General features: G+C 40.6%; 1 protein-coding gene across 3 annotated transcripts; it reads right to left on the reverse strand.

Moving 5' to 3' along the window:
* Positions 1–152: 152 nt before the first annotated feature.
* LOC143854175 (glycine-rich RNA-binding protein RZ1C-like) lies at positions 153–23,799 on the reverse strand. Of its 3 annotated transcripts, none has more exons than XM_077364009.1 (4): positions 23,657–23,799; positions 23,042–23,164; positions 1,157–1,590; positions 153–835 (listed from the first exon to the last, which is right to left on the reverse strand). In XM_077364009.1, exons 2-4 carry the CDS (start codon positions 23,150–23,152, stop codon positions 562–564), a joined length of 819 nt encoding a protein of 272 aa, XP_077220124.1. In that variant the 5' UTR covers positions 23,153–23,164; positions 23,657–23,799; the 3' UTR covers positions 153–561. The 3 variants fall into 3 exon arrangements, with proteins under 3 accessions (XP_077220124.1, XP_077220125.1, XP_077220126.1); XM_077364010.1 differs by having other exon boundaries at positions 23,042–23,154; positions 23,657–23,784; XM_077364011.1 differs by lacking the exon at positions 23,657–23,799 and adding an exon at positions 8,652–12,277.
* Between the last annotated feature and the right edge of the window lie 369 nt (positions 23,800–24,168).

Below are 24,168 nucleotides of genomic sequence, written 5' to 3' on the forward strand. Positions count from 1 at the left end.
ATATGATTATGGTTAACTTAGAGTGATAGTAAAAAATCGAAGGTCCCTCTTTAAGTAAATATTGATTAGTGTTGGTTGAAGACATCTTTTTCGTAAGTAAAAAGAATAAATATTAGAAATATTGTCCTTTCCACACTATTGCATAGAATTCCTGAAATCCAAACAGGGTCTAATAGAATTTTCAAGGAAATTGCACATAAAAAAATGCACAATGTGAAATTACAAAATTTTGAAAAATGCATATATATACTTGCATCCTTCTAAAAAAGTTGTGTGGAAGTCTCAGCCCTTTAATATATACAATGCAACCTGTACACAAGTAAAGGTGCCAACTAAGCACCCATAATTCACACTGGGGTCTAACAGCCTAATTGGATCCAAAAATCTATCAATTTTTGCCAGAAAAGTAAGAGGGAACACACCAAAATACAAAGTCTGACCAGATTGTGTCCATCTATCCCAAATTCCCAACTACTTCAAAATCCCTTTTGTTCATAACAGAAAAAAGAAGCAGCTAGCCTACATAGGTAACAGTCACTGAGATAACAACCATTACCTTTATCAGTAGCGATCCTCATAGGAAGACGGCCGCCCTCCCCGCCTGTTGGGACGGTCGTAGGGCCCCGGCCTCTCCCTGTAGCTTCCTCCATCATAACGCGCAGGCCCACCACTCCCATATCTGTCACTGCCACCACCCTTTGGGCTGCCTCCATCCCTATCCTTACCATATCCATTTTGCGGGTATCTATCCGACCCTCCATACCGATCATTCGGAAAACGGTCCCCACCAGTTGGGTACCTACTATCACTTCCGTAGCGTTCACGTCCTCCGTACCTATGTCACAAATATCTCCAACATTTTCAAAATATTGCGATTTTATCATGACATTTACATAAAACGATAAAATTTCGAAATAATCCCGAGAAGGTTAAAAATATGATGATATTTTCATATACCGAGATAATATCACGATATTTTTATGTCATTTTTACATTTTTTTTATTTTTTTCTCAATTTGTATATTTTTAAATAACATTATTGTTTTATCGTTTTTCCCAATATGAACCAGAAAAAATAAAATAAAATTTAATATATCCAGAGATTTTCCCTTGCAGAGAAATTCCAAAGAACGATATTTGTGACTTAGCTCCGTACCTGCTGTCTCTGCTGTCTCTATCTCCATAACGACCCCCATCATACCGATCATCCAAGTAACGGTCTCCTCCAAAGCGGTCCCCACGGCCTCCACCAAACCTAGGACGAGAAGAGAAACGGCCGCCACCACCACCAGCTGAAGGGCACTCACTGGCCCAATGCCCTGGACGCCCACACTTGAAGCAACCCGACCGCCCTGCTGGCCTATCTCCATGCCCATAGCTTCCTCTTCCACCTGATGAATAGCCCCCACCACCATAGCTGTAGCCATGATCCTCTGCCCCCATCTTGGGCTGGGCCTTGTTCACTGAGATAACCCGACCACCCAGCTCCCTGCCATGCATTTCATGCATTGCGTCTTCCATTGCCCGTTGGTCTGCGAAGGTCACAAATCCAAACCCTCGGGGACGGGATGTTTCTCTGTCCAGCATGATCTACAAAATTGTACACAATAAGGTAACAAGCAATGTGAAAGATGAAGCCATAGGGAAATAATAAACAATTTATTATTCATATTGATACAATATAATAAGAAAAAATCCCTGACGACAAACATTGTTTTTGTGAAGGAAAACAATCATTTTACGGCATGGACACACTGACATGTATATGGTGATCAGATCCATTGATAATCTTGGCCATCTCAAATCAAGAATATAAAAGATAAAAAGGATGGGCATAAAAATGCAGTAAATCACATAATTCTTACTGAATCATTTTTTGTTCTTTCCCTTTAAGCCCCAATTCTTAACTTCCATACCAACCTTTAGATAGATCACAAATTATTTTGCCATAGATTACAGGCACCAACCAAAAATTTTCTTTTCAGGTATCAAAGATGAAGAGGTGATCCCTTGACCTCAAGGTTGCAACTCAAAATTAATTTTAGCATTCAAACATAAAGATTCAAGCACATTCACAGAACGCCTCGTGAGTTGAAGGATACAGACAATGCATTAGGAGGACATGCGGTACGAGAAGTTAGTTTGGTATTGCACCCATAACTTCAATAGTAAATGCAGTCAGGAGTCTACAATGATTAGCATCTAAACATGCACATTTACATCTGAAAATGCATTCTAAAAGCAAGTACCTTATGGCTGCTTCGTATTCTTAGCGATGCATATTTGAATATTAGTTTCTAATAAGATTATTCCAACCGTGCACTAGAAACTCTGGATATCTCTCAAGCTAATAAAAGTAGCTAGTTCAAAATTATGTTTTCAAAATACTTCAAATGATGCTCATTCTAGGTACTCATATACCAATCTTTGACACTTGAAAAAATGGCATATAATTACGCATGACAGTAGTTAGATATAAAGCATAATGCATTTTTTACTGTTGTAAATGGTGTTGCTACAGTCTTGTTCTGTATCTTCCCAACTGTTAAACTTCATGATAGATCACCCAAACACCCAATCAGTACGGAGAAGAGAAAGGAGAGGAAAAAAGGGGAAAATGAAAGAAATAGAAATCTTGGAGGTTGTTACTCCCATGGTTTGAAATTTAGACCGAAATCCGAAATTTCCAAAACGTACAAAATTTCGTTCGAAATTTCGGAAATTTTGGCGAAATTTTAAACAAAATATTAATTTTTTATTCTTTTACAAAATTTCGGCCGAAAAAACCGACATTTCGAGCGTCTTTACCCAATTTTGACCGAAATTTCGAATTCGGCTAGGTCCGAAATATATGCCAAAACCGAAATTTCAAACCATGGTTACTCCAACCCCACAGTCATATACGCTTTTATATAAGTGGAATTTCGTAAGTACAGTGTCATAGGGCTATTCCATGATGGGTCCCATTCAACTAATGTATATAAACTTAAGAAACAAATGACTTACACCAAAATCATTTATATAAAGCTGCCTATACTAAACTCTTTAACATTCAGCTAGAGCATAGATATCATCCCCACCGTCATATATGCTTTTATATAAGTGGAAGTTCATAAGTACATGAAGTGTCATAGGGCTATTCAATGATGGGGGTTCCCATCCTACTAATGTATATAAACTTAAGAAACATATAAGTTACACCAAAATCATATACTAAACTCTTTTAACACTTCTCAGCTAGAGCATAGATATCATCTATGTCCAGCTTGGAAAACATCTTACCAAACTGATTACCACTCTCAGTCACCAAGAATGAGTAATAACTTCTAAACACTGGTATACTTGCCACATTGCAGTTACAGCAAATATATTTTTCATAAAACGATGCCGTTAAAGAGAGATTATATATATATATATATATATATATATATATATATATATATATATATATATATGAGGAAACTGTTGGTGAGCTTAAGCTCACCAAACTTATGGTGAGCTAGCTTGCCCAATCACATGGGTCCCACATTTTGGGGAGTGATCCAAACCATTCATTTGCAAGGCCTTATCATAGATAGGGGGTGTACCAAAAATCAGCTCCATAGGATCATCCTAACCCCTCCATTTGTGGAGGACAAAAATGGACAGACACAAGTCTGTCCATTTTTGTCCTCCACAAATGGAGGGGTTAGGATGATCCTATGGAGCTGATTTTTAGTACACCCCCCATCTATGTAAGGGACTTTAAAATGAATGCTTTGGATCCTCCTAACAAAGTGGGCCCCCATGTGATTGGGCAAGCTAGCTCACCATAAGTTTGGTGAGCTTAAGCTCACCAACAGTTTCCTCTATATATATATATATATATATATATATATAAAGAATAGAGTTCCTGCGCTCGAGCGCAGTTAAAGCTCGCACAGCTAAGCTTAGCTGAGCTCGAGGACAGAAACAGGGTGGGGCCACATTTTGGGTGGCATCCAAAGCATTCATTTGATGGGCCCTTTCATGGGTAGGGTGTCCACCAAAAATCAGCTCCATTGGATCACCTTAAGGTGTCCATTTGTGGGGCCAAAAATGGACAGATTTGTGGACAAACAGTATCTGTCTGTTTTTGGCCCCACAAATGGTCACTCATTGGTGATCCAATGGAGCTGATTTTTCGTAGGCCCCCCCATCCATGATGGAGCCTTCCAAATGAATGGTTAGGATCACCCCCCAATGGCCCCGCCCCCTTGTTTCTGTGCTCGAGCGCAGCTAAGCCTAGCTGCACTCGAGCGTACGAACTCTATTCTCATGTGTGTGTGTGTGTGTGTGTGTGTGTGTGTGTGTGTGTGAAAAGAGTTTCTGCACACTAGTGTAGATAAGTTATCTACAAACTAGCTTAAAATACGGCGTAGGGGGCGGGGGGAGGGATGATCCTATGGAGCTGATTTTTTGGGTACACCCTATATATGTGAGGGCCCATCAAATGAATGCTTTGGATCACCCAAACAATGTGGCCCCCATTGTATTTTAAGCTAGTGTGTAGATAACTTATCTACACTAGTGTGTAGAAACTTCTCCTCCGGGATTGCTTTCCGGCAAACTTTCGGCCCCCCTACGGAATTCAAATTTCGAATTGGACCAGGGCGTGCTGCCCAAGGTCGGATCTGACATAGGTCTTGGGATTGCTGTGCCTGAAAGCAAGAGCCTTAGTCTTTCCTGCCATTCTCTAGTTGGGTCTGAGTCAATTGACCATCCTGCCCCTACGCGGAAAGTTTCGTGGCTGGATCTATCTACCAAGTTAAGCAAAAAAGGTGATTACCAAGTACAAGCAAGGAATGCTCCCTCTGACGTGATCAATCCTGGTATAAATCTCAAGGCGAAGATGGCAAGATCAAAAGAGAAACTTTGTTCAATCTATCTGGAGAAATCCGTGGGAGCAATAAGGGTAACAAGCAGTAGTCGGCTCCCAAAACCTTTTAAATTAAATTCCCATCTGCCCAGGGTTGGGTTCGCCTTTGGTTAATTCTTAACTCCCCTAGCCTCTAGCAGATTCTAGTTGATTGGATCAGGGGGGCCACCTTCTAGTATCTTCTGCTATTGCGAGGCCTTTAGGTTAAATCGTGTCGCACAATCTTCCTTAAATTTATTATTTATTGGTTAAGGGGAAGTGGGTTATAAATTTCCCTGTTAGGAGCACGCTATCCTAAGCGATTTGTCTCATTGATCCGTGGACACTTCTCTTTATTCTTAGTGATTTATCCTTACTATATAGGGGCGGGATTTTGTAATATCTGGGGATTGGAATTCTAGGGCATAAGGGGTATAGCATTTTGAAGAAGAGTAAGAAGTGCAAAAGAAAGCCTTTGTTCTTAACCACAATCAACATGACATGGATAACGACTCTTCTTCGCGCTATGGAGGTAGGAATAGGAGATTATTCATGGAGATTCTGGTCCTAGAAAATATCCTCAGGAGAATGAGGTCGATGACCTGCGACAAAGAGAGGGCCTCTATTAATGATCCATCCCACAAAGAGTTGTCGCGAGATCTTCTCCGAAAGCAGTGGAAATTATTTAAAATAGAGGCCGAAGATCGACCCTTCACCATGTACAGGCTCTGTGGGATGGACTCTGTCAAGGATACCCACTCGCCGTTGTACAAATACCCTTTCTTCCAACTGATGTTAAGCGAGGAAAGGGTTGCGAGACGGTTGAATTGGGAAGCCAACAAGGTCGTAGGTATCCGGCTGGTGGAGGAGAGGATTGCCGGCAGAAAAAACCCTATATTCTTGAATCGGCTGCCGGAGCACCTTCTCATTGACATGCCGGATTTTCAAATCAAGCACATCATGGAGGACTTGGAGAAGTGCTCGGCATAGGAGAACCGGCTGAAGATTTAATAGGGCATTTTGAAGGGACTAACGAGGATGTAGAAAGAATCGTTTGGAATTTTGAAAAGAAAATTGTTCATGATAATGGAACGACGAAGGGAAGAAAAGATACAAGACTGGTTTTGATTTGTTTTAAAGTTTTTCTCTGGTTGGGTATGCCCAATCCAATTCTCATTGATATTCTGTAATGCAGGGGGGACTACTGGTCCCTAATGCTATTCTAATCTGAATGAAATATGTCATCTTTCTATATATATATATATATATATATATATATATATATATAGAGAGAGAGAGATGATCTTCACTATCCCTTTTTTTATAATGCCGCTCCTCACTCTATGAAACACTTTTTCAGTTGATGTTGTTAGGTTTTGGAAAATTGTAACAAGACTTTTAACAGGTAACAATAGAAGTGTAAAATGAAAAGTGTGTCATTATTAAAACAAGGGAATAGTAATGTGAATATCAATTCCCTATATATATATATATATATAATATATATATATATATATATATATATAGAGAGAGAGAGAGAGAGAGAGAGAGAGAGAGAGGAAAAGGATTGTACGCTCAAGTGTACCAAGCTTATGGTACGCTCGAGTGCCCAATCACATGGGTCCTACATTTTTTGTGGTGATCCAAAGCATTCATTTGCAAGGCCCTATCATAGATAGGGTGTGTACCAAAAATCAGCTCCATTGAATCATCCTAAAACTCCAAAAGTGGAGGGCAAAAATGGACAGATTTGTAGACAAACAGTGTCTGGCCATTTTGACCTCCACAAATGGATGGGTTATGATGATCCTATGGAGATGATTTTTGGTACACATCCCATCTATGTAAGGGCCTTTCAAATGAATGCTTTGGATCATCCTAACAAAGTGGGCCCACATGTGATTGGGCACTCGAGCGTACCACAAGCTTGGTACACTCGAGCGTACAATCATTTTCCTTATATATATATATATATATATATATATATATATATATATATATATAGAGAGAGAGAGAGAGAGGAATGGAAACTAAGGGAATTATTTCAATTTCTCCCAAAAATGTGTGAGAATTACATATCACTTTTTTTGACTTTTTTTAACAAAGGCACCCATTCAACCCACATATTTACAATCCTACCCCCTCCTTTATGCTATCTAACAAAGGCACCCATTAAAGCCACATAATTTCAATCCTACCCCTTCCTTTATGCTTTTTAACAAAGGCACCCATGAAAGCCACATAATTTCAATCTTACCCCCCTCCTTTATGCATTTGTAATAAAAAAATCCATAGGGTGATCTTAACCGTCCAATGTAAGAGGAACATCATATTATGGAAACCTCTATCGATTGGACGGCTAGGATCAGCATATGGAAATGATTTTTGGGGCACAACTTGTTGATGTTGTACAATTCTTGGGCCGGGTACGGATCCAAGATTCGTAACCCGTAAATTTCCCCGGGTCATTTTAACCTGGCCCGTGTCACCCGGACCCTTACGGGTCGGGTCAAACCCTCCCATGTTTTTCAAAATCTTTTTGATGGGCCCAAAAATTAATTTCTTCTAATCTTTGCACTGGTCTATCCCCCACAGTTGGTGGGCCCAAAAATTATTTTCTTCAAATCTTTGAACAAGGTAGGCCCCACCTGTACTTTTCAAAATGAATTGTACGCACCACCCCATGATCCAAACCCTCCATTTGATAATCATAGCCCTCCGATCTAACGAAAAATTGCATATTACGGAAACCTCTATAGATTGGAGAGTTGTGATCATCCAATGGAAATGATTTTTGGGGCACAACCTATTTACATTGTGGCCCATCAAATGAATGGTTTCGATCATCCTATGGTGTGGGTCGTGCATTAACATTAAGGCCAAATTGTAGGCCCCAACCAGATTTTTCAAATTAAGTTTGTGGTCAACGCCATAGGATGATCCAAGCCGTCCATTTGATGGGCCGCGACGCAAATAGGTTGTGCCCCCAAAATCATTTCGATGGGATGATCGCAACCCTCCGATCTATAAGGTTTCCGTAATTTGCAGTTTCTCTATTGTCTATCATGAGAAGCTAAATATAATGTTTTCTCACTCCCCGTGCATCGCACGGGGTGTCCCACTAGTATATATATATAAGATAAATGTATCTAGATATGATCTCCCCTTGTTAGAAATGGCATCTCTTGAACCGCTCCCATAAGGATATTAAAAAGAAAAAGGTATAGCCAATGTCAATTTCATGAGAAGGTAACAGAATCATGTACTAGAAGATATAAAAACTAGATCTTCAAAATATTGCACCACAACAAGAGGCATGGTTGTACCCCCTACAAGCATGGTTGTACCCCCTCAAAAATATTGCACCACAACAAGAAGCATGGTTGCCCATCAAAAAAATGGTTGTACCCCCTACAATCAATTTGGTTCGAAAAGTTAAAGCACAGAAGCCCAGGTTATAAAATTTTGATCCGCAAGCGCATTTCACAGTTCACATAAGAACATGATGAAAATATTCTACCAAAAAAAGTACTATACAAACTCTTATGTCTTTAAACATTCCATGAACAACATGGGCGCATAACATTGTAATTTGTCGCTTTCTGCCCTCTCTGTTACAAAATACTAACTGAAGGCAAATCCCCTAAATATATAGAGACGTGCAACAACAGCACCATTTTGCAAAGAGGAAGGCATGATTTCTATGAACGAGCAAGGATGATATATACAACAACTAAATGCATGACAGTTTGTTGATAGTGGTAAGAGTTCTTACTTAAAACCATAGTTTTAAAACTCCCCCGCGTCATTGTGGACTCCCCCAAGTCAACTCCCTTTTGCCATGGCCGTGTTCCACGTTTTGTCACCGCTTTCCGCATTTTGCCCTACAGAGTCAATAAAAACTCCTTTGAGTCTCCCAAGTTATGATCGGGTCAACCGAGTACTCAACCACGTCAACCGTGTTCTTGGCTGCGTCCGCGCCGAGTCGACAAGGATTTTTCTTGGCCGCATTTTGACCGGTATCCGCATTTTTAAACACTGCTCAAAACAGCAGAAACCATGCATCTTTTCAGTTCATGCATCTGCTTTCCAACCGACTGAATGCAGAGCCCACATTTCACTTTGCCATACCCATTCCATTTGACTTCAGAGATAGGCACAGCACCAAGCATACAATGAAGTCTCAAATTCCCAATGTAAATTCAGGCATAACCACATTGCTGTCAGCACTCACATAAATCTCAAATCCCAAATACCACTTCAGATATAACCACATGGCACTCAACACTCAAACCAAATATCGGATCCACAATATAACATGTATTTCGAGTAGATCTGACCACTGAATATAAATCTTGCAACATTTTTCACTAATCAGGTTGTGCATTGCCACTAGCTCACTGAATCTTGGAAGAAGAAGTTATCATAAAAGTCCGTGGCTAACATCTGGTAAGCATTACTCTCACAATGGTACTGCAATGCCGATAGAAATGGAGCTTCTCACCAAATCTGACCCTTCCACATATGGCAATAATTAGATTTGGGTGATTCAAGTTGCATGAACTGCTGTGACCATGAGGTTTAACTTTTTTCCTTTGAATGGTAACAAACTTTCATTCAAATGGGAGGGAGGACCGAGATGGTCGACCCCAATAAATATACAGGATCGTCATAGATAGAGAACAGACATAAAAACAACAAGGATACCAAACGAAAATACAGGTCAAGGGGGGAGGAAATCAAACATCCCAAGCTCTTCCTTATCTATCCCTGCCCTGGCTAGTCTATCCGCCTCGCTATTGGCAGATCTTCTAACATGAATAAAGATAATCGAAGACGTGGTCACAAAGTCTTGGATTTTGTCAAAGAACCGCACGAATCTCCAAGGGGGCATACTGGAACCTCTGAGATAACAGATGATGTAGAGGGGTCTCCCTCCACTACCACCCGGTCCAAACTCTCCTTGTCCGGACACTTAATACCTTGGTAGTCTGCTCAAACCTCTGCCTCGCTTGCATCTGCAACTCCAGTAGGCCCTGCAAAAGCCCATAGAAATGTTCTTCCATCGTCTCTAAGAACTCCACCAATAACCGCAGGACCCGGGTTCCCCAAACTAGACCCATCAAAGTTGAGCTTTAAAAAGCCTTAATTGGGGGGTACCCAATGTTGCACAATCGACTGACGCTGCGCCGAGATGAAGCAAATCTTCCCTCCACCCATTCCAAAGATTAAAGGCCGAAACACGAGATTAACTTATTTGGCAGAGATAAGCAAAACCAACTCATGCATCTTCTCAGTTCGTGTATCTGTTTTCCATTCGATTGAATAGTTGAGACTTTATCTCACTTTGCCATACCCATTCCATTTGACTTCAGATACAACAGCACCAAGCATGCAATCAAGTCTCAAATTCCGAATGTAAATTCAGGCATGACCACGTCGCTGTCAGCACTCAAACAAATCCCAAATACCATTTCAGATATAACCACAGGGCATCACTCAAACCAACCTTGGATCCATAATATAACATGTATTTCTATTAGAACTGACCTCTGAATATAAATCTTGCAACATTTTTCACTAATCAGGTTTGTGCATTGCCACTAGCTAACGGAATCTTGGAAGAAGAAGTTATCATGAAAATCCGTGGCTGACTTCTGGTAAGCAATACTCTCACAATGATACTGCAATGCCGATAGATATGGACAACAAATTGGATAGTCAAAACCAACATAACAAATTGGAGTTCCCTTCAGACTTCTTCATCCCAGTCCATAAGATAGTCACAAAAATCAGATCAAAAATGAAAACTTTCCACAGGCATGGATTCAGACAGTGACAAGTGCAAAATGACCAAATACCAAAAGCAAGTCTTCCACTTAAAACAGGCTCGCATACAGCATCTGAGAAGGAAATTTACATCTCTGAACTGTAGGTGATCGGATCAGAAGATAAATCACCTCATTAAAGCCTCAGTACCAAAGGCGGAAAAACTTTTCCAACAAATGGTCCCAACCATAGTTTCAAAAATCCCCCAAGTCGACTCCTGTTTACCTTGGCCGCGTTCTTGACCGAGTCAACATTTTGCCCTGTGAGGGCAATCAAAACTCCTTTCACTCTCCCGAGTACTCAGACCGCGAAGTGTCAAGTCAACTAGAATTTGCTTTGACCGCATTTTGAAGCAGTCTCCCAGCTAATCCTATAAACCGGGCAATGAAGACATTGCACAGAGCTCTTCTAGTGACCAAAAAAGAATGACAAAAGAATTTGGACAAAGATAAATTAGGCATGGCCATGCATAAACACGTTCAGATTCACTGCCTCTGTTTTCAAGACTTTCAAGTCACTAGTCCAGCCACCATCAGCATCACTAACTAAGAGAACATCACAGAAGCAACAGAAAATATTGAAGCCAACACACCGGCAAGTCTTTGCTGCTTACTTTCAAAGAACATTTCTATCAGTCGAACTGCAATGAGTAAATGGTTGGAATAATCTCAAAGGAAAACAGCAATGGTTAGTGATACCAGGAGTTTTGCTGGCTACAGTAGCATGCAGTTGATGAGAATCGAATTCAGGTTCTGCACTAAAATTGTGGAATATGTACACTCTAGTTTCAAAACTCCCCCGGGTCTTAGTTGACTCTCCCAAGTCAACTCCCTTCTGCCTTGGCCACGTTCATGTCGGAGTCCGTGTTTTGTTCTACAAAGTCAATCAAAACTTCTTTTGACTCCCAATTTATGGCTGCGTCAATCGAGGACTCAGTTGCGTCAACCGAGTACTTGACAACGTCGTGCCAAGTAAACTAGGATTTGTTTTGGCCGTGTTTTGACACGCATTCACGTTTTGAAACACTGCTCTCAACCATTACGATGTGGGTATGAGATTGCAACTTGCCTCGCAAGATTTGAGGCTCTCAAAAACTGAACTGGAATTACTGAACATATTGCAAATGAGGAGAACATAATGCGTACATCTAGCCCTCCCCAGACCCCACAATAGTGGGAGCCTTGTGCACTGGACCGCCCTTTTTATTGCAAATGAGGAGGAAAATAGAAGCCTTAAATTGATGCCAACTACACAATATTTCTGGTGGCATTAACCAATCGTTGCCAAAATCAAGTTTGCCGGTGACACCCAGCAGTATTAGAATACAGAATTACAACAAACCACTACAAATCTTCCCAACTAGTACGCGGGAAGTAACAACCCCGGATTCAGGTATCGGTCCCAAAGAGCAGGAATGTCAGTCAATGCTGTGAACCAGACAAATTAGCACGTCGAATTTTAAAGGGTATATAATCAGAAAGAGGTCTCCATTGTTACCAAATCACATGTATCTGTGTCTATTGTATCTTAACTTTCCGCCAAACTTTCAGAACATTGGCAGAAGCAGAAAATCTGTTACAGTAAACACATCAATCAAATGGGAGCATTTCACGCATTCCATAACAGGCTTATTTGGCATCCATTGGGCATATGAGACTATTTAGTTCCAGCATAGAAGATAATAGCTAAATAATCAATGTATTGCATCATTTATTGAGAAGATTTCCAACATTGTGAGCATCAAATGACATTTCAAAGTGCATGGATGAGCCTTCCGGACTCTGTTACGGGGAAAGAAATACAAAATGGTCACTTCGATCCAAATCCATAAAATCAACGGACTAGAATGCATCACGAAGTTGGAGAGTTCTGTCCAATTCAGCCTGCCTGAATATCTCGTCATTGTTGGTGCAGAACCTAATAGCTGACCTACCAAATATGACATTCCAGTTTCTAAACAGATAAAATGCTAACCACCTTTCTTTTCAAACAACCATATCTGTGTTGGGTAGACAGGTATCTAACTGTAGCTGAATCAACTGAACCCAATGCTAGATGTGGCTAGTGATCATCAAACTGTAGTTCACTTGCACATACTACTGGCTCGAGAAGCCCTAGAAAGGATCATCTGAATAGAACGCATTCATACAAATAATAACAGATTCGGCAACTTGATGCAATCCACGGAACAAATATCTCTCAGAAAAACGCATCTAAAGCATCTCAAGAGATCATAGTCGGGATTCCGGAGAAGTGGAAGCAAAACATAAAAATGGTAGTTAATAAAATGGGGGACAAAAACAAAAGAAAGGATGAGCAATAAAAAAGAAACACTAATCAGATTAATTTCATATATATATATATATATATATATATATATTTTAATGGTATTAATTTTAGATATGTGTGCTATGAAAATAAAAAAATAAACAGCAGTTGAATAATCCAAGACCAATGGGTCTCAATTACGTATTCAAATGGTGGAAGCTTTCTGCAACAAGGCTTTTCTATTGTGTATCTAGAAAGAAAGAAGACCTAAAAATGAAGTGATCTCATAGGAGATATCTCAAAGCCGAGAAAGTGTCTTTTGTATCATTTAACAAACACTTTTTTATTTGGGAATTACTCTTTCAGTGTGTAGAGCACATCGTTGTTTTAAATTTCCACTAAAACCAAACGAAACAGCCGAAATGTTTCCATTTCCATCCCGCTTGAAACGCATCCCAGAACCAAAATCGTAAATGTATTAGTGGTATAAAATATCAGGATGTTTTCAATAATTATATTTATATGAATTAAATGTGAAATGTGGTGAATGTATTACATATAGATATTTATATAAATTCAATGTGAAATGTGGTATGTACTAAATTATCAAACATGTGTTGCATGTCGCTACATGTTCTATGTTGTTAAACCGTTACGGATAGGTGTCTTGTTATCGTGCATATTAATAGGTGTTCAATGTTGTTAAACCATTACAGATAGTTGTCTTGTTTATGTGATGGTTTTTTCTTTTTTCTTTTTTTGAAAATTGACTTTTATTACCAAAAAGCAAACATGCAGGGGACAAGTTGTCCCTACATGCTACAGTTACATTGCACATGTGATGGTTTCTAAGTTTGTATTTGTACTTATTCTAGCATTTCCAGTTTCATCCCAAAATTCAATTGTCTGCATATGTTTCCATACGTTTCCATGATTTTACCGGATTTCTACCAATATTTGCAACTGAAACCGAAGTGTTTTCGTTTCCTTGGCATCCAAAACCGAACCCAAAACCGAAATTTAAAACCTTTTACACATAGCTCGGATCTCCTAAACCATGATCCGATGGTCGTGGGACCATAAAATACCAAAGTCAGGACTCACAAAGTTTTTATAAAGGCAAAAAATGTTTGACAAACGTCTTTAGAAAAAGTTGGAAAAACAAGGCTAGATATTTCGTAAATGCCTTTATCTTAGAGAATTATTCTTTCAGCATACAGAGCACCATTAAACAATAATGTCATTTCCTATTTCGTGAAAACCATGATCCTGTCATGAGACCACACAATCACTAAAGGCAGGATTTGGAGAACATGTTAGATACACATAGATGAATTGGTTGTATTTGCAGATAGCATTTGCACAACTCCCCACATACGAGGGTCACTAATGGAATGCAGCCCACATGTCAGTGCCATTATACCTTCAAGCCTTGTGCAGTAAGTCTGTAACTATTGCATATGCCCTGGAGCCTTGGACCATGCGATTAATGAATATAAAACCGACCATGCTGAGGAGCATCATCAAATCACATGGACACCCACAGGTTAGCTATAAACTAAGGGTCCTATTCTAACTGACAGAATAAACTCACATAACTTTAGATTGGAACATGGAGCACTAGAATAATGATGTCCACTATAGATATTAATCAATGTGATTTGGGTTCGGTAAGAAGCCAATTCCCCAAATCATTCATATTCCCGTGTTTAATTTTAGAAGCACATGCACTTACATTCTTTTGCATACGTCATTTCTTCTTCTCAAATAGGCACAGTTGGCGATTATTGCCTTTTTGTCGTGGACTGAGTAGTCAACTTCAATAAACTGTTCGGCAAGACGGTCCTTGCTGTTAAGGGCGAGGTTTCTCCATCGTTCGATGTACTCGACGACAGGCTCGTCTTTCCTCTTTACCATTCCTGACGAAGCCGGATGAAAGGAGTAGTCTTTCTCCCTCGTGATAGGTGTGGGCATTAATTCGTGTCCGAACCTGGTAGTAGCCAGACTGAAAGTACCTCGCCCCTCCCAATTGATCAAACAGGTCAGCAATCAAGGGGATATGATACTTGTTCCGCACGGTGGGTGACTTTGTTGCGTGCACGATAGTCTACACACAACCGGCTCAGCCGGACGCGGGCAGCCGCTGAAATACAACATGGTCCGGCCAGTACAGCGCAGGCGCTGCAGATCATCACATCAATTCGTGACTAGGCAGATGGGACTTTCCTTATGCATCATGTCATGCAACAAGATTGTAGAAAACTTTGATACCCCGGCTTTAAGGCCGAAAGGCATGAGACGGTTGCCTCAGGCCGGCTTACATCATTCTTCAACTGTGCCGGTGGGTCTTTTGTCCCTTTTCTTTCAGCTCTCGGCTCTATCCCAGCATCGATGGGAGCATAGCACTTCCTTCCCCTCCAATAGCTCTCCCCCTCCCCTCTCCCTAAAACGGCGAAGGTCGAGTGCTCATCCTTGCCTTATCAAAGTGGGGGTGGGGGCCCTTACCTTACTGATGAAGAAGGCAAGACCCATTCAATGAAAAGTCCTACCTATTACGAACGATCAATTATAGGAAGTGAGGCTGCCCCGGATCAAAGTGGGGGTGGGGGCCCTTACCTTACTGATGAAGAAGGCAAGACCCATTCAATGAAAAGTCCTACCTATTACGAACGATCAATTATAGGAAGTGAGGCTGCCCCGGCTCGGCACGTATCTTTTGAATTTGAGCTGGCTTGTTGAGCTTGCCTCTGATTCGGTTGACCTGTTATTCAATGGACTGACTATATGTGTCCGGTTCAGAAGTGGATACAGAAGGCATGGCAGGGCCGATGATGACTCATCTAACGATTCCGGGAGCTGATGAAGAATCTTCGAGAAAGAAATGCCACCGGTCAAAGTGATGAAGAATCTGGCGAAGGTCGAGTGCTCATCCTTGCCTTATCAAAGTGGGGGTGGGGGCCCTTACCTTACTGATGAAGAAGGCAAGACCCATTCAATGAAAAGTCCTACCTATTACGAACGATCAATTATAGGAAGTGAGGCTGCCCCGGATCAAAGTGGGGGTGGGGGCCCTTACCTTACTGATGAAGAAGGCAAGACCCATTCAATGAAAAGTCCTACCTATTACGAACGATCAATTATAGGAAGTGAGGCTGCCCCGGCTCGGCACGTATCTTTTGAATTTGAGCTGGCTTGTTGAGCTTGCCTCTGATTCGGTTGACCTGTTATTCAATGGACTGACTATATGTGTCCGGTTCAGAAGTGGATACAGAAGGCATGGCAGGGCCGATGATGACTCATCTAACGATTCCGGGAGCTGATGAAGAATCTTCGAGAAAGAAATGCCACCGGTCAAAAGAGAAGTGCTTCGGCATATCGCTACGGATCTACGTAGGTAGGACCCTCCATTCTGATTGGTAGATCATGAATAAAAAAAAAACCAATTTGCACCAGGCGCACTGCGCTTTCCGCTTCTATGACAGCTCCGCTTCCTCGTCTTGCTTCTGGCAAAGCTTCTACTTTGCTTGCTTCTCTCGCGCTTGCTTGTGCGAAGGCTTAGAGTCCTTTTCGCTAGGTCCAAAAGCTTCCGTCAAAGCGAAAGATCTGATCCAACAGAAATCCCGCATATTGAGCTTTCTGATATGAATCAGGAACTAGCCTAAAGGGTGCATTCCTAAGAAGCGTAGGCTCGGTCGAGTAGTAAGGGAGATTTGGTGGAGGCTTTTAGGTCGATTTGGCATCATATGGGTGTTCCCTTCATGTTTGCAAGATCTGTTTGCCGGCTGGGGATGTATACCTTGGGGAAGCAAGGGAAAGAGGTTGTGGTGGCTATCCTTAATGGCGGTTTTATGGGTAATATGGACAGAAAGGAACTCTCGGATCTTTGATGGGAAAGCTAAATCTCCGTTCTTTTTATTTATTAAGGTCATTTCGCTTACTATCTCCTGGGCTAGAGCCCTGCCGTTATTCCGTTTCGTCTCGGCATTTGATCTCTGGGAAGGGTGGACGGTAGTGTGCCATAGCAAGGAAGTTCAGCAGGTACCCATTCAGCATTGGAGCCCTCCTCAAGAAGGGCACTTTAAATTAAATTTTGATGGTTCAAGCTTGGGCAACCCAAGCCCTGCAGGGATTGGTGGAGTATTACGAGATAGCAACGGTGTCGTCCTGAAGGCTTATTCTGGACCACTCGGCATAGCGGATTCGAATGAGGCTGAGGTAAGGGCAGCGCATCAAGGCATAGTCAGCTTGGTTAGGGAAATATCAGACAGCTGTGTTGTGGAGGGTGACTCGCTGAATGTTATAAGATGGCTCAGGGGATCTCGGACTCCCCCGTGGCGCTTTCTTAAATTCTTTGACGAGATTACAGATATCTTACAGGGGCGGCCGGTAACTTTTAATCATGTGAGGCGCTCTGCTAATGACGTAGCAGATAATTTAGCAAAAGTTGGCGTATCGCTGCAGGCTTTAGAACTCTATGATTTTCTCCCGCCCTAATTGTATTGCCATAGTTTTGTCTTATTTTTCTGTGTTGTAAGGGGGACACCCTCAGTCTTCTTTTAATATAAATGCTACCATTCAAAAAAAAAGAAGAAGCGTAGGCTCGGTGCTTCACTCGATAGAAGCGCGGAGAAAGGCCACTCGCGAGCAGCGCGCGCATCGGGCTTCAAGAAGCACACTAGGGCAGCGCACTTGACAACTGGGTGGGTTGTCTTTTTGGTTGAAATGGGATGGTGTTCAAACTCCCGAGATGCAGTCTAGACTGCGGGCCCTCCCCTTTCTGACTGGACTACTACTGGAAAAGAATGTTGTTTCTTCTTCTCAGATAGGCAACTACTTCTACTGATAGAGATTAAAAAAAATTTTGAAAAACCATTTTGTTGAACATCTTTTTTTCTTCTGCTTATCCGTGAAGTAACTCTTGCATATGTCGCATACGAAGAAGATTCATTCAACAGTTGGGATCCGAAAAATCAAATCGATCATACAATCAAAATTGATGCAAGAGCATCATCGTCTATGCAAAGGTTCAAAGGAAGAAGAAGAAGAAGAAATGGGGAACAAATGAATCTGAAAAATCAGATCGATCGCACAATGAAAATTGATGCAAGAGCATCATCATCTATGCACAAGCTCCAAAATAAGAAGAATAAATGGAGGAAATAAGGCTTGTAAATTTGTCTAAGTGTTGGTTTTAAGGGGAAGTTTAGCTATGATTTGTGGACACGGAAACGAGTGTTGCGTGTCGACACGGAGACGCGTCGGACACGGCAAACCCCCAAACTTTAGAAACGCAGACACGGCTAAAATAGAAGGTATATGTAATCATGATCTGTGGATATGGATTCATGTGTCCAGTTTCGACATGGATACCAGTTGTCTAAATGAGGTAAACACAATATTCAATTAAAAAACAAAATGTCACACTTGACACGGTACAAAAACATGTCCACACACCCACATAAGTCTAACACTTCCAGGCTTTCAGCAATACAGGTAAAAATGTCCAAAGGAGTGTCGACACATGTGGACACACGTGTCGTGTCGGACACGGCAGAACACGAGAGTCGGCAATAAATTCAAAGTTTCGGCCAAATCATAGAAGTTTAGTGATCTCTAAGACAAGTATTTAAAGTGTGATATTTTTGCATTTTTTAATCATTCATGTGAGTGAAAGAAAATAGACGTTATCACTCAAGCGTTGCAAAGGGAGAAAAACAATAAAATTTTGTGACTTTTTTAATATTATTTATTTAAGGATTTTTGGGTGTGCTAGAAATAGTAAGAACAAAAGGGTTGGGGTTCCTTGGGTTAACATAAGAGAGGAGGTCGACTTTCTTTATATTATTGAATGTAGACTATCAGGAATATTTGATCAAAAGTTAGGATCAGTAGTGGTCCATGTCTAAGTTAAGGTTCTGAATAGCATTTAAGTCCAGCTCTCAAACTTATACATGTGTTGCTCATGTATAGGAATAGATCAATTGAGAAGGAGAAGAAATATTTGACTGAGAGACCTTTACCAAAACCAGCATACAAAGAATTACACTGGCCAGAACAAAGGAAAACACAAGATTGGGAATTTAGGATAGTATACTCAACTATGTCAAAGCAGCATCACCAACTGTGTTACACAATTTCCAGCAGGTTCATCTAAATTTGATCATCCTTCACATTATTTGAAGAATTTGATATAAGTATCTTTACCCTATTATCTAATAGGAATTAAGACATGTACACTGTTTAAAAACTCAAGTCTGATCATAACGAGTCAATCAAAAACTCCTATGAATTTTCTGAGTCAAAGAAAATTTGACGGTGTCACTCATCGACTTGCCCGAGTCTACTCGGTTGTATATTGGTTGAGTTCTTTGTCCAAGTATGTAGGACACAAATACTCTAGTATTATGAAGGATTTAAGTTTCATTGAGATAAAACACTTGCATGTTTTTAAGTGGCCCCTACTAGTTCAAAAAATAATTTACTACATTGATTAATAGAAAAAATTGTATGCTAATAACTAGCAATGAATAATCCGGCTTGAATTTATACTTAGTTCAGAAGTCATTGGATTAATTACAATATTTGGTTTTACCTAATGTGGATGTTTCTTGAAGACTATAATTACATATTTTAATTAAAAAAGATCAAATTGGAACCAAAAAATAACTTAATCAGGTCATGCAATCTATCTTATCAGGTCATGCAATCTATCTTAGAGGCTCGTATTAATATAGTATATACAAATTTTCAAGCCAGATGATCAATCAAAAATGGAGGGAACTTCAATATATTGGATTAGGATGGGTCAATGAGGGTTTTATTGTTACTTTGAAGGAAATATCTTCAAGATGATCTAGGAATCGTTCAATCATAGTTGTCAAACTCTTACGAGTCGTACGAGTCAACTCCCGAGTCGAGTCGAGACGCGGGCTTTCAAGGTGAGTCGCATGGGTGACTCGCCTCTGTCTAAGAATCTTATGAATCGTCTGGTGACTCGAACGAGTAGGTACGAGTCGACTCGGAAAAATAAGACTCTTACGAGTCGAGTGAGTCGCTGGGCAGGGGCGTTCTTGTTTTGATGGTTGAAAACTTGGAGGTTGAAAATTAATTATTTTTGTGCATGCAAGTTACAAGCATACAGTTCCTTATATTTTTGGTTCAGTGCTTTATCTATGTGCTTTTTTTTTTTTTGAATGGTTGAAAAATTCATTAATGTAAAAAGACTGAGAGGGTCAAATACAAACAAGAAAGGAGAAAAAGAATATACAAAAGAAATACAGAAGAAAACAAAAGAAGGAGAACATAGGAAAGGGAAGAATGCTTTATCTATGTGCTATTGGGTTATATTTTTTTACATGCTTCATCTTTTGATATATAATTATATTTTTTTCAACTAAATTTATGTTCTTGTCAAAAACTCTTACGAGTCACCAATCGAGTCAAGTCACGAGTCAATCAGGTGTTTCCGACACAGATTCAGTGTCATTATATATCCGAGGTCAACAAAATGATTCCCAGAAGGGAAGCCTAGAATTGTCAAGCAGAAAGGACGGTAATCCTCGTACTCTGAACCTCTTCAAAAGGGATCCTCAAATTCAAGGATGCAACTACGAAACCAAGGTCAAGCACGAGCATTATGGTAAAGGGAAGAGATATATTGTTAAAGTGAGTTATCACCAATGAGGTAACGTCTTTCACACCCATGAAAGGCCTTAGCTTGAAAGCTTCTAGAGAGAATTGGCAAAGCGATTGGAATACGGGAAGCCAAAACCGAGAAGAGGCGCTATGCCATAGGAGTTATCCTTCACGTGGCACGTGCAAGCTGGAAAGGAGAGATATATGTCAGGAAAGAGCATGGAGCTGCAGCACACAGATCGGGCGAGATGGAAAGTGGGAAACCATAGGGCCAGAGGGCATGGAGCCACAATAATGCCCAGACAAGGTTGGTTAGGCGAAAATCAGAGAAATAATATCGGTAAGGAATTATAGTCACATGTGTCGAGCGTTGGGTCCAAGTTGTAGTCGTCAGAACCTAAATGTTGCAATGTTGAGGACGCATGTTTGATCAAAGCTTACCCCACTAGATAGAAAACAAAGGTTCTGCATAAACAGTGTACATTTGGTAACGCATAGCACTGGAGATGAAGCAAAAATCACTAGTTCGTTCCCCATGGCAATCCCACCCAGAAGTTCTCTCCCCAAGCATACGACATTTTGATGGGAATGCTTAAGGGTTTGGAAGAATGGAAGTATGAAACTACGGACAACACAAAGACGCAACATATAATATCCTTACTTTAGCTCTCAAGAAGGCAGTGATTGTACTCGCAACTCCGTGGGATGGCGGAAAGTACGAGTATGCCTTGGGGTTGATCCTTGCGCCTTAAGTGAGCGGTAAGAGCATATTCTTTTCCCTGGCTAGGTAAAACTGGCCACACTTCAAAGAAGGAGATAAAGTGAGGGAAGCGGTTGAAGACATTGGCACGCTAAACTAGATCGCGACGATGGCTCCATAGCGGATACAACTACGAGGATTGCTTTGACTTCCCCATCTAGCTACTCTAGGTTGAGACGTAGGTCCGGGTGGGGAAGTTATAGACACCTTTCCATTCTTTGTATCTGGAGTACTTCACTTAATTTCCTCTGCAGTCTTAGGCTTTGGCAGTATTTATCATGCACTGCTCGGACCTGAGACGCTTCTTCCCTTGCTTGTGCTTAGTCCCACTCTTCCTTCTTCTGCTTCTTCCCCTTCTGTCTTTGAATATTTATTATACTTCCATCTTATCGTACTTCAGGTTCAGGATTGGCAGAAAGAGTAGCAGTGGCTAAGAAAGAGTAGCAGTGCCTGATGAAAAACGTGATCTTGCAGGGGGTGCGAACTCGTAGCTAACGTCGTTGGTTGTCTAAATCTCTCCCTAAAAGTGGTTTCTAGAAAATAAAGGAATTTGCAGGAATTCCTTTGTAATAAGATTCGAATTCCTTTGTTATTGTGAGACCCCAATTCTTGACTGGAAGGGACACCAAAGACCTTTGCCCTTCCATCCCTTTGATCGATAGAGAGTGAGGGCAGAGCTCCTACTATCCAGTTGCATTCAATATCGACTGGAAAAGGCTATATATAACAAAGGATCAATGAGGTTTCTACCAACGATCTCATGTAGCAAACTGAAATTCAAAAGCTTCCGAAGTACCGAGACACCCGAGATCTGATTCTAAAGCGCATCACCTTTTACGACCGGGGATCCGCTACCATCTTGTTGGGAAAGTTGCCTTGTTTCCCACCACCACTAGTTACCTAATATAATTAGGGTTTGTAATGGATTTTTTCTAGATTTTCTAAAAACCTAGATGATATAAAACAGCCTCTTTACACGACCAAGGGTGTGGCAGGAAGAGGAGGCTTGGGCTTCAGAGAGAGAGAGAGAGAGAGAGAGAGAGAGAGAGGGGGGGGGGGGGGGGGGGGAGTGTTTCTTCTTGAGGTTTATCTCTTGGATTTTTTTCTCGGGGTTCTCTTCTTTACAGTCTTGGTTGAGAGGACAAGGAAAGGGTTGTAGTTTTCTGGTTCGCAGGTTAATCCTGCTGTAATCCTTGTATATTTTTTTCTGGTGCAAGTCAGTGGGTTTGCGAGTTAACTATGGAGAATCTAGGAGATGGACATCCCCCACATCTATGCTAGTAAAATGCCAAAAATAATGATAAGTTCTCGATGTAAACAAAATAACAAGTAAAATGAGCACAAATAACAAATAAAAAAAAGAAGATCCAAGGTCGGATCGCATCATTTTCTCACAGTGAAAATTTTGTTTCCGCCTGTGGATGTAGGCATCTTCACCAAACTACATAAAATCTCGGTGTTCGTCTTGTGGCTTGTTTACTTTTACTTTTCCATTTACTTATGCACAATCGGATCGGATTTTCCAGATTTTCTCAACACAACTGATTTTCTTCACATAGATTGTTACGGTTTACTCATGAACTTCTCTATTTTCAGCTCTTCATTTTCCATTTAGTTGAAAGTCTTCAGATGATCGAAAAGAAAAGAAAATAAAACAAATCAAAATAACGAACCTGCGCCTCGAGGATTTTGCCAAAACGGCTGAAGGCGTCTTCAAGCTGGCGATCCGTAGTATCCCAAGACAAACCTCCTACGAAAATGCGCATCTCTTCCCTACCACCCATCTCTGAGAAAACCTTCACCAGAATCGAAAATAGGTGAGGAAAATTGAAATAAAAAGAATAAGAAGAATCATAAGCTATGGGAGAAAGCCTTAAGTCCCTGTTCGGATACAAGGATTTTATAATATAGGATTGTAAAATCCAAGATTTTACAAGCAAAAACATGGATTTTATAAGCTAAAACTTGGATCTTACAATCCTAAAAATGAACAATAAAATGTACAATCTATGTTTTAGTTTATAAAATCTAGGTTTTAGCTTGTAAAATCCATGATTTTACAATCCTGGATTATAAAATCCTCTTATCCAAACGGAGTGTAAATCGGCCAATAGAATCAAAAACATGCACCAGAAACGAAAATCGGCAAGGAAAATTCAAATAAAGGAAGACGAATCATAAGCTGCGGGAGAAAACCCTAAATCATTCAATTTAATTCTTCCTTAATAATCCAGACATGAAATCGAGACGATATAAAAAATAAATAAATAACTAGATTGCATAAAAACCTAGAAAAGGGATTGACAATGGCTGAATTCTGAGCGCGGGAACCCTAGAAAACCCTAATATTGGGGGATTTCTTGAGTTTATATGAAAAACTTTGGGAAATTATATATTTACCCCTTTCTTCCCCGGGCCGCCTTTTTAAAAAGCAGTGTTAAATAAACTTGAAAAGGGTGGCAAGGGGAAGAAAGGGGGAGAATATATCACTTCCCAAAAATAAACTGTATATTCCCCCTCTTTTTTACTTTGGACCGCCCCACTCTAGAGTAAAAGAGTAGTCATGAATACGGAAGTGTGGGGCTGTCCGAAGTAAGAAAAGGGAGTGAATATATCCCTCACGGATCTTTATAGGGCCGATCAAAGTGGGGGCCATTGTTCTATGATCCAAACCATTTATCTGTCTCCAGCCATGCTATGGATGGGCCCTGCATCAAAATTCATTCCCACCGTTTGATTGTACCAAAAATAGGGAAAATCAAAGTAAAAGAAAATATTTTCCTTTCCCTAACATTGTTTA

This window comes from Tasmannia lanceolata, unplaced genomic scaffold (genome assembly GCF_043159265.1).
Source record: "Tasmannia lanceolata isolate RefF3 unplaced genomic scaffold, GAP_Taslan_0.1 ptg000020l, whole genome shotgun sequence".
Classification (NCBI taxonomy): Eukaryota; Viridiplantae; Streptophyta; class Magnoliopsida; order Canellales; family Winteraceae; genus Tasmannia; species Tasmannia lanceolata.

Bases quoted from the DNA above. Each gene is read 5' to 3' on its own strand.
- LOC143854175 (XM_077364009.1), bottom strand. From the start codon at position 23,152: ATGGGTGGTAGGGAAGAGATGCGCATTTTCGTAGGAGGTTTGTCTTGG. The intron at 1,591-23,041 runs GTTCGTTATTTT...ACAATTTTGTAG, and splicing joins GCAAAATCCTCGAGGCGCAG to ATCATGCTGGACAGAGAAAC. The intron at 836-1,156 runs GTACGGAGCTAA...TTTGTGACATAG, and splicing joins AGAGACAGCAGAGACAGCAG to GTACGGAGGACGTGAACGCT.